At 39.2% G+C, this 11,559-nt stretch overlaps 1 protein-coding gene across 2 annotated transcripts; it reads right to left on the reverse strand.

The window, feature by feature from the left end:
• Nucleotides 1–165: 165 nt before the first annotated feature.
• Nucleotides 166–11,301, reverse strand: LOC120730988 (lactase-phlorizin hydrolase-like). Of its 2 annotated transcripts, XM_040027678.1 has the most exons (14): nt 11,001–11,301; nt 10,248–10,318; nt 8,679–8,756; nt 8,493–8,586; nt 7,256–7,340; nt 6,481–7,159; nt 5,737–6,385; nt 4,088–5,638; nt 3,724–3,992; nt 3,343–3,633; nt 3,062–3,260; nt 2,622–2,824; nt 2,435–2,541; nt 1,925–2,285 (listed from the first exon to the last, which is right to left on the reverse strand). In XM_040027678.1, the coding sequence occupies exons 1-14, from the start codon at nt 11,179–11,181 to the stop codon at nt 2,150–2,152; spliced, it is 4,593 nt and encodes a 1,530-aa protein (XP_039883612.1). In that variant the 5' UTR covers nt 11,182–11,301; the 3' UTR covers nt 1,925–2,149. The 2 variants fall into 2 exon arrangements, with proteins under 2 accessions (XP_039883611.1, XP_039883612.1); XM_040027677.1 differs by lacking the exons at nt 8,493–8,586; nt 8,679–8,756; nt 10,248–10,318; nt 11,001–11,301 and adding exons at nt 166–415; nt 1,351–1,581 and having other exon boundaries at nt 1,754–1,977; nt 2,154–2,285; nt 7,256–7,571.
• Between the last annotated feature and the right edge of the window lie 258 nt (nt 11,302–11,559).

Here is an 11,559-nt window from a genome sequence, read left to right on the forward strand (position 1 = left end):
TTAGTCCCAAAACACACAAACATATTTTTACATGTACGCTTACGTGGTATCTCAAACTAAACGGACCACAGATCATTTTTAAAAATGATTTAAAATTGTAGTTTAACCTTGACAGTGACAGCAACATTATAGAAGAGGAAAAGAAATAATTTATATACCTGCAATTAAAATGCATCTGTCAATATGAGGGCTTTAATAATATGTCAAGTTACCTGCAATTAGAATGTTTTTCCACTTTTACAAATCTGATTTTTTGACTTAAAGAAGCAAAATGATGCACAAACAGCTCCAAACACTGCAACAATCAGAAGAGCAAATGTGACATTAAGTCCGGTCTCAGCATTGCGGACAGAGAGCTCCATACCAAGGAACCTCACAGTGGCATTGTTGTCAGTGATTGGTGGTGCAGCTGTTCCTGCAGAAAAGACACAGAAACCAAAGTTTTCGTATTATTTTTTAACATTTGCAGGCAGTAACTGTAAATCAAAGCCCTATTTTACCTGTTGTTAGAATTCCTCCACAGAAATTGCATTAAGGTTTAAATTTATTTGGTGTGGTGTGGCAGGTTTGACTACAGCTACAGTTGCTAGCACTCTGCTAGCAACTGAACTGGACCTCTGAATTTTGTTCTCAGTATTCTGAGCACTTTTAATGCTATTATTTACAACAAGGTTTCTTGCATGTCTATACACCTCTAAGTAGCAGGTGTCTGTGAGCTGGTAAGAAAGACACTAACAAAATGAAAACATTAGCTTTCACTATGTCAGAGCATTATTTTTGCACCGTGTCTAATTATCATGCTAATTTTAGCTATTTGTTAGTAAGCTAGTGCTGTTAACTAACACACTTGCAAACATCTTACATCTGTCTAAATGATCTGCATTCATACAATACACAAGCTCAACTCTGCTATAATGCTTAAGCTCAACTTACAAAATGCTTGCATGCAGGAATAGATATTTAGGACCCCCTCAGTATCCCTGTTCCTTCTGATCATGGAACTGCATATCGTATTGCAGCTGTCCAGTTTAGGTGTCCTAAAAGGCTTGCTTTTGCACTGTGGAAGCACCTTGTTAGGTGGGCATTCCACTTCTCTTAACTTTAATGCATTTTGCAGTTTTTAGCAATGTAACTGTGTCAATGAAGAGCCAACCTGGCTGGTTAGCATTAGCTGAAAACTTCCCACACAAATATATTGTGTTCTGACTTTAAAGTACCAAGTTGGTAAAGGCCATAATACTGAACTGATACAACTGAAACTAAACATAGACTTTAAATATTTATGTTTACAGTAGGGTGGCCACGTACTTATCTTTTACGTACTATTTACAATCCATGGTGTCAATTTACCTTCCACAGGATTCAAGCACTCATGTCCTGACGCAGGGTGAGGGAATCCATTGCAAGTTATGATTTTAGAGTAGTCGGAAACAGATTTCTTAGCTACTCGAGAAATATTAGGGTCTGAATGATTCACGTAAAAAAACCCAAATCTCTCTGAAAAGCCTTTAGCCCACTCAAAGTTGTCCATCAGTGACCAAGCTGTGTAGCCACGGATGTCTACACCATCTAGTAAGTAAGCTGGGAAGAGAAAAGAGATAAGTTAACTTTTTTGCACTTAAAATCTAGTTTCTTAATGTTTCCACAAAAGAAAGAAAAAAAAAAAACAGCCACATTTTATCTGAGACATATTTATAGCCTTCTTCTCTAACTGTGCTGGTCCTAAATAGATTTCAAGATAAATTTTTCATACCTTTTAATGCCTGGTTGATGTATTTTTCATAGTAGTGGCTCCTGTGAGTATCATTTAGATCAACAGTGCCCCGCTCTGAGATGCCATTCTCAGTGATAATAATTGGTGGATTTCCATATTCCTCCTTGATAAAATTAAGTATTCTGCGGAATCCAAATGGTGTGACTTTCAGCCAGCCTGAACCTGAATCCAGCCAGGTGAGATCAACAGTTGACCCTGCACCCCTGTGAAGATCAAAAAGGTTAGATTTTTGAGTTTGAGTAAAACAATGAAATAAGTTTCACATTTCAGTAAACGGCCACAGCAGAGAACAAAGTCAGCTGTGCTAAATCTGTTGGTTTCTTTTATTAGAAGAAAAATGAAAGATTACTCTATTAATATTTATCTAACGTTTGCTTACTTGTCTCCATCATAGTGCTGAAGGTTCTTATAGTCCACAGGGAATGTTAGGACAGTGGTGTAATAGTTGAACCCAAAATAATCATAAGTGCCTTTAATTCTTTTAACCTCCTCCGGAGTGAACTCAGGCAGCCTGGAAAATGGAAGTGAAACCAACAGGTTATGTGGTTGCTGAAAAAAGGACCAAACAACAAAAAAAGTGAAAATGTCCTGCTGCTTTTAAAGGTAACTTTATAGCAATTTTTTTTCCCTTTTGGGGCCTAAATGTAGTTTTTTGAATACCTAGATTCTGACAGACCAGCAGCAAGGCTTCGCTCACGAATGACTGTCTTCATTATGTCATTGTAGTCGCCATTATATACAGGATGGGCAAACCAGCCAATGTAGAACTGCACAAAAAGACACACAAAAGACACTTGAAATAACCACTATGACATATTGCTTTAAAATATAAGAAGAACTGGTGTACCTGAATGGCGCGTATTGCAGCATCATAGTCCTCTTGCTTATAAGGATTTCTGGGCTCAGACCAGTCAGAGTTAATTGTGATGGAGATAATTCCATTCTGTTTGGCCCTGTACTTGTCATTGTAAATATGCCAGGCCTCAGCATGAGCTTTAAGCAGGTTGTGACCAACAATGTAGGGCAGAGTACCTGGTCGGAAACTGATCCCTGGAGACAAAGAGACACATTTGCAGCCTCTACGCTTTATATTTTTTGTTGTTGAGGGTTTGGTCAAGGATTGCTTTATTGTTTTTACAGAAGACATTTAGTTTGATGTTTGTAACAGTACATTTTGTTTTGAACAATTTTGGTGTCCTTATATACAGTTTTGCATGTTCAGTAACAGTACTATTCCTATTTGTTAAATAAAGCAGACAACCAGGAATACTAAAGCATAAAGCTCACCTGGGGCACCTACTCCATAACCATGTCCTATCATGGCTACATTGTAGGGTTCGTTAATAGTGATCCAAAATTTCACTTTGTGGCCAAGTCTGTCAAAGATGAAGTCAGCATAATCTCTGAATTTGGTAACAATAGTGTCATTTTCCCATCCCCCAATATCCTGCAGGGCTTGTGGAAGGTCCCAGTGGTACAGAGTGACCTGAAAGCAAAGGGAAAGGGTTTACTGACGTTATTGAATTTACCAATTCTAGTACAGTTCTTTTAGCTGTAATTATACATACATGAGGCTGAATGTTTGCAGCAATCAGTGCATCCACCAGTCTGTGGTAGTAATTGAGTCCAGCCTCATTAATGTAGTTGGTGGTACCATCAGGAAGGACCCTTGACCATGATATGGAGAATCGATAATGGGTCACCTTGAGTTGCTTTAATATGGCAACATCCTCTTCTACTTTATTGTAACTGTCACAAGCTATGTCCCCATTGTCATCATTGGAGATTCGGAGATGAGTGTGAGCAAACTTGTCCCAAATACTGAGACCTTTGCCATCAGCTCTCCACCCCCCTTCAATCTGAAAGGAATAAGTATAAAACAGTAATTTGAAACGAATGAAAATAGAGTAAGCATTGCAATAAATGTGCAGTGGCCTTATCTAGGGTACCTGGTATGATGCTGTGGCAGTACTCCAAATGAAATCATCTCGAAAATGTCCATAAAGTACCTTCTCATCATCTGGCAATGGGAAACCATTATCCTTTATGATGTTATAATAGAAATGAGCTGAGTACTTGGGTGTTCTTGACCGATTTGGGTTACTGAAGTCCACGTGGTGCAGGCCAAATCCAACGTTGTACCCATTTAGCCACTCAAAAGAATCCATTAGAGAGGTTGCAGTGTATCCTTTCACAGTCACACCATCAACTTTATAAGCTGTAATGTAAACAAGCGCACAAAAAAATTAGGTACATTAAAAATACTTATAATGATCATGCAATGTAGCTAATGAAATCACTTTGACAGTATACCTTTCAGAGCCTCATCAATATAGGCCTTGTAAAAAAACACTCTGGCAGAATCATCCCAAGTTGTCTGTGCTTCTGTAGCAACTCCGTTCTCAGTAATATAAATCTCTGGATCACCATACTCCTCCTTGATCCAGTTGAGGAGTCGCCTCAAGCCCCAGGCCACAACTTTTTGGTTAGGAATGGCTGTAGTTGGTGAATCATTTTCCTCTTCTTCCTTGAAGTCCCAGTCATATTCATAAGACTCGGGGCTAAGCCGAGCTGTAACATGGCTTACAATCTTTGTAGTGTAATGATTTACACAGAATACATCAGCAGTTCCCTTGATGAAGTTCTTTTCTTCTTCAGTAAAGGAAGGAAGTCTTGACTGTGGAAGACTTTGGATTTCACTTTTGTTCCCAACTTGCCACTTCAGTGCATCAGGATAGTCACCATTCTTAAAAATAGGATGTGCAAACCATCCCAGTTGGAACTGCATCGCCCGGTCAGCAGCCACCACTTCACGGCGAACACTGACATCTTTAGGTTCAGCCCAATCAGCATTGAGGGCTATGGATATTAGACCACCCTGAGACTGGCGATATTTGTCATCATATGTATGGTAGGCCTTGGCATGAGCTTTAATGAGGTTGTGTGCAACTATGTATGGTCCATACCCTGGGTCCTTAACATTTGGTGGCATATTTCCAAGTCCATATCCAGACCATGCAATTGTCTGAGGCTGGTTAAGGGTTATCCAGAATTTCACTCTGTCACCAAAAGTAGCAAAGCAGAAGTCGCAATAGTCATTAAAAATGTCTATCATCTCTGCACTTTCCCAGCCATTGACCTTTTGCAAAGCTTCAGGAAGGTCCCAGTGGTACAGTGTTACCATGGGTTCGATATTGTATGCTATAAGACCATCAATGAGTCTGTTGTAGTAGTCAACACCTTTCTGGTTGAGGGACTTACGTGTGCCATCAGGAAAGATCCTGGACCAGGACAAAGAGAATCTGTATGACTTCACCCTCAGAGCCCGCAGCATGTAGAGATCTTCATTAAGTCTGTTGTAGCTGTCACAGGCTACATTGCCATTTGCGTTATCAGGAATAGTGTTAGTTGTCTGAGTGAATGTATCCCATATACTAGGACCTTTGCCATCAGCATTCCAGCCACCTTCAATTTGGTAGGCCGAAGAAGAAATTCCCCAACTGAAGCCCTCAGGAAAAGTGCCATAATGGTACATTTTTCTATCAAAGTTTGACTGTGAAGAGAATTTCTCCCAAACTACCTTTGCCTGAGATGGAACTTCTGAGGGTGGTAAAGCAGCTAAACGTCGAGTTAATGGCCTTTCTGCAGCTTTAAACTTCTTACTTTTTTGTGAACTGAAACCGTTTTGCTCGATAATCTCAGCGTACAAATATGCAGATTGCTTTGGGGTCCTTGGCCTGGATGCATCTTCAAAGCTGACATAGTGAAGACCAAATCTTTGGCTGTAGCCTTGGTTTGCCTCAAATCCATCCATGAGTGACTGCACTGTGAATCGCTGCACATCCACTCCATCTGTGAGTGTTGCTACAAAATGGACACACAAAAACAAAATTAATATTTGAATTATTTTAACTCTCTAAAAAAAAATGTGCCTTCAAATTGGGGAAATCTCCAACACTAACCTTTCAGGGCCTCATTGATGTAACTTCTCATATAGTCCATTCTGCTGGTGTCAGTGAGACTGTCGGCACTGTAATTTGTTGGCATCCCATTTCCTGTTATGTATACAGGTAATTTGTTAACATTCAGGTATTCTGTTGAAATGTAGTTTAGGAGCCTTCTAAGTCCCCAAGGAACAGGATAGATCCAGTCAGAAGCTGTGGAACTCCATGTGGGGTCCACAGTTGCATGGAAGTCACCCACACCGTCAGGACCAGGGGTGCACCCACCATCACTGTTGCTGACCAGCCGAGAAGTATAGTGATTTAAACCAAAAAAGTCAGCAGTACCAAGTATCCTCTTGCTCTCTGTGGGAGTGAAAACTGGGAGCTTTGCTGGTACAGAGTCAGGGCATGCCGTTTTCTTCTGTTCCACCTGATCTTTGAGTATTGCAGGATAATCTCCATCTACAAATATGGGATGTGCAAACCAGCCCAGCATAAACTGCAGGTAACGGTCTGCAGCTGCTACGTCTTCAGGTTTGGCAGGGTCACTGGGCTCAGCCCAGTCAGAGTTCAAGGCAATGCCCACTTTTCCTCCTTGTGTTTTCCTATAATTGTCATTATAGACATGCCAGGCCTCGGCATGGGACTTGAGAATATTGTGAGTGACCTGATAATGCAAAATCAAATGTTAAGTACATTAGTGCAATAATTACACTTGTAATAAACTGATTAATTGTAGTATTCTAATAACATCACTGTCACCTGATAGGAAGATTCCACATAGTCCTTTACTCCTGGGGCATGCACACCAGTACCATACCCAGCATGGCTTACTACCCAGGGACTATTGAATGTGTTCCAGATCTTGACTCTGTCTCCAAACCTGGAGAAGCAGAAGTCTGCATAGTCTTTGAAGGCCTCTACAATGGAGGCATTGGTCCATCCACCATAATTCTGGAGTGCTTGAGGCAGATCCCAGTGGTACAGAGTGACAATGGGTTGTATGCCAGATGCAACGAGAGCATTTATCAGCTGGTCATAGTATTGAGCTCCTTTTTCTGATTGGCTCTGTCGGTACCCTGTGGGGAAAATACGGGCCCAAGAGATGGAAAACTGGTAGGTGTCGACCTGAAGACCTCGCAGAAGGTAGACATCATAATCTACCTTACGGTAACTGTCGCAAGCTAGGTCAGCTGTCTGATTTGCAAAGGCCAATCCCTCATGACCAAACCGGTCCCAAATAGTCTCTCCTTTCCCACCTTCTGACCAGCCACCTTCAGTCTTAAAGGATACGCTGGAGGTGGCCCACTGGAAGCCAGAAGGGAATGATTCCTGAAGGAAAAGATCTCGTTCTGCTGTGGTCTGGGACTTAAATTTATCCCACACAGTCTGATAACTGTTTCTTAACCCTGTCACCCTGGTATGGTGTGAACCTGCATGACTTTCAGAAAATAAAAAGACATAAATATCACACGTGAACTTAAAAAAAAAATAGAATAACAATATACTGTATGTGAATCAGAGAATAAACTCTTACTTGACAAGAGCATCTTCCATGTCCAGCTTGCCTAACACGTCCTTCATGTCACACCCCACGATATTCAGGCCATTGTCCATCAGGACTGTGTTGTGTTCAAGAAACAGTTATGTCTTGTCAGTGTTAAAATGTTAAAACAGTAAGTATAAAGAAATGAAAAATGCATTCCCTTTGGATGGGTTGCTACAGACGTCTGGTGAGAATATCATGTTAACAACACCTTTAGAAATATATTTACTTAGAAACACACTTGGTAATGTGTTCAATACTTATTTTACCCGCCCTATTTGTACATTTGGCAGCTCAATTGAGGACAAAATGCAGAATTTAATAGTATAGAATGTAATGTTATAATACATTATGTAATATCAGATTAGGATGGTGTATCCTAATAAAATGGGTCATAATATTTGCTTATATTTGCTAATACTTGGGTTACCAAAAGAAATTTTAGTCAACTAAAATCTACAGTGCAAACACTTTCTTCATTTAACCCAATATTCTTGGTACAATGCATCTATCATAACAGTTATGCAGAAAGCATTGACTGTGCTCCAACATTTTCTATTAGCACTTTACTGGCTCATAATATGATGACATGACACTCATCACTTTCACTTGATAACTCTTCCACTTTTATGAGAGCAGTATTGTCAATTTTTACAGTGTTGCCTAATGTAAAAGCTTATATTAATGTGTTTTTTCTTTAGTAAATACCAGAGGTTTTCTTTATTTGACATAATATTTTTTTTATTTTTCCATGATTACCAGTGTGAGCACTGGTTTCAGTGGCGCTGGTCATTGTTTTGGTGTTAATATCTCTTAACAGTTCCACATATTATACGATATTAACTTCACCTTCTGGTTTAAGTGTAATGCACTTCATCTACCTCCAGTCAGACGCAAAAGTTTGTATGGCAAACCACTGTCATATTTATGAAAGCTCATGGGGCTAGGAAACCTCACGGTCCACTTTTAGTCACCGGTGCTAGTTTCAGTCAGTATGCAAATGTACTCTTTATAAGGTTGGGGAAACCTGCATGCAGTTAAGACTGAAGAAGTCACTTGGATGAGTGATGAAACCTTACTCCAACTGAAAACTCTACATCCAGATGAACAGAATCAACTTTTTGAGATTATATGCTATATATCTGTAAATACAAATTTAGTTGTATAGCTCTTCATATTCATTGGTAATTTAATGGAAAATAACAGCATAAAATATAATTGTATTTACCATTTAAAAAATTTCCAAGAACCTGATAATTACTCTGGGAACAGTCATGAGCAGTCATCTTGTACAGCAGGATAGGCATGTTCCCAATGGACATCTACAGTGTTACAGAATATGCAGATGCAGCAGTTTAACAGTAATGCAAAATCTGAAAAGCTAGGAATTTTTTTCTTCATGTGTTTACTGTACCTGTATCCTCCTTAGCTCGTTTTCAAAATTTGAGGAGATAACACAGTTATATTCAATGTTCACCGACAAGAAATCCATCTATTAAAAATAGAAGATACACAACGGCATACCATTACACTCAAGCCTCTTGATCAAAAAATAAGCTGTATGTGATACTCTTTGATGTATATATAACACACTACTATTGTTTCAAAAATATACCATTACATAGTCATGTGAAACACAAAGTGCCAGAATATCATTGTTTAAAAAATGTCTATTAAAAAAATTGTCAATTTGTCATATAAATGAATGTAAAGCTTCTTTTGTGGGTCACCACAATAGACAGTTCAGTATAATTAATTTGGCATGGATCTTTATGTTTTATGAACTGTCACAGAAATTTCTCTCAAACTGTGGACCTTTAACACATTGCTAAAACCGTATCAATTCATTTTCAACCATACCAAATTAGGTTGAAATATAATTTCTTATTTACATAGCATTAAACATGAAAACAGCACATTGCAGTCCACAACCACCAAACATGTGGTCCTCTCGTTACATCAAACGGAAAACAGGCAACCATGTTTGAGAAAATATTCAAAGTGCACAAACCAGAGATCGCCATTTCTGAAAGTAGCATTAACACCATGCAGAAACTGGGTTCAAGTTGGTTTTTAGCATGAAACAGGAAAACAGGACAGCGCTGTTCACAACCACCAAACACGCAAACCAGGGGAAGTATGCTTCAAACGGTGAGACAGCCTACTCTGAGCGGTCGCTTTCTTGTTCAAGTATCTGGCACTGGGTTCAGAGTAAAATCCTATCTGCCTCACACAGCCCTCCATGAGAAGAATAAATGTGATGTTATTTTCCATCTTTTTTCATTGCATTGCAACTACATCTCTTATAAAGAAACCACACAATATCATATCTTAAGGCTTGGATTGTAGCCTCAGAGATGCTAAGCAACATCAACAAGCTTTTGATTTGGTTAAATCACAAGCTTTAACCATTGCCTGGTAGGCAAGACTGGCCTACCAGGCAATAAGAGTATGGATTTAACAGCATGTCATTTTACCCCAATTCCTTTGGTCCCCCCTGATATATGAGGCATCTAGATCTTGGACAGAGAACTCACTTTCTTTATGCGCTGTTGCTTGAGTCTTCATGCAGGCTGAGCAGTGTTTCATACAGTGATCGAACAACTGTGATCAGGCTCATGGCTTAGGCTCAAGAAAAATCTGATGAGCAGAATGTGGGCATATGACAACAAGGTGAAAGGGTGTGTGATGGAGAAAGATCACTTGGAATTTAATCGGGCTGTTGGGTTGGGTTGCTGATCCAAGCTGTGTATGATTATCTTATCTAGGCAAGCTAATCTCCAATTCAAGGGTAAAGGTGATTCTCCCTGTACCCTCAAAAAGCTTCGCATATTTCTAATAGCTCTGGGCAAATAAGCATGTCTCATTGTTATTTTCAGATTGATTTTCTTTTCAATTTTAACAATAAAGGGACTTGGTCTTAATTAAAGCTTAAGGTATACATAACGTTTACATACATAATGAAATAGAGTATTTAACTTACTGCTGTTGAATCTTTAATGTGGGAGAGGGAAGTCATATCTGTTGCTCTCAACCCAATTGACAGACGTCTTCCTGTAAATGTAGAAGCATTTAAATCTTTTTTAATATTTATTTTAATATAAAATGTCTGCTGTAAAAATGGCTTGTTGGGTCAAACTGTACAGTGACATACATACAAGATTATTTTAGTGAATTCAATTGCTGCTGAGATAATCATGACGGTAATATGTCTGATAAATAATGTTTTGAAGGCTTTCAGTATCAGTTGGCCATAAAGTATTTTTAACAGGTGGTATTTTTAACAGTATTTTAACTTCTTAAGACATACAGAAAATCTGATGTGTTGTGTAATATTACAAAAACGCCTAAAATACACATCTATGTGTTTATTTTATGACACCAAAATGTAACTTTTTGACATATATGAGAACTGGAAAACAGCAAATATGACATTTAATGGTCATTTATTTTTGTTTGTTTTATTTACCTTTTGATAGTAGTTTCCAATCAAACTTGATTTTTAAAATGCTTTTTTTTTTTTTAGCAGTTTTCTCAAAATACTGATTTTGTGTTTTTAAAGGTGAAATTAAAAACTCCTTTTGTAAAAGCCTTTGCATCTGATTTCTAAGCAACATTTTAAAAATAGCTTATTTTAAGGAATGTTTTGGAGAAATTTCTCAAGATTTCTTACTTCTGATTTTTACTCTATTTGCTTAGTATCTCATCTTAATTGTCTCTTTTTCTTCTAACTCACCTTTGTCAGGAAAGCGCTGATGGTACATCTGGTAAATGTTCTTGTTTAGTTGAAGGATGTTCTGCAGAAAACTGGGAGCATCTGCAGGCTGCCCGTCATGCCAAACACCATCCAGTGTCAACCATGAGTGTGCAAGTGGTGCAAACTCTTGGAAGGCAAACTCTGCATACTGCTGAAACATCTGTGCCAGCTCCTGGCTCTCCCAGCCTCCATACCTTGATTGCAGAGACTCTGGAACTGTCCATCCATGAAGGATGACCAGAGGCTGAAGACCTGCTTCCAGCAGCTGTTTCAGCAGGGTCTGGTAACATCTAACCACAGCCTGCTGGGGCTGGCTGGGGTGGCCTGTAGGAATAAGTTGAGCCCATGACAGCGGTACTTTGAAGTGGGTCACCCCTCTGCTCTGCAGGTACTCAAAGTACTGCTTAGAGCCAGGAGGAACGGGATGACTGCAGTCAAAGGCATCATTTACGCTTCTGTCTGAGCTTCTGACCACCTGCTTTGTCAGAGGCCCTGCAAGAAGCATGAAGTCCACCCTTCCATTCACCTCACTGCTCTG

This window comes from Simochromis diagramma, unplaced genomic scaffold (assembly GCF_900408965.1).
Source record: "Simochromis diagramma unplaced genomic scaffold, fSimDia1.1 OVJJ01000343.1, whole genome shotgun sequence".
NCBI classification, from domain to species: Eukaryota; Metazoa; Chordata; class Actinopteri; order Cichliformes; family Cichlidae; genus Simochromis; species Simochromis diagramma.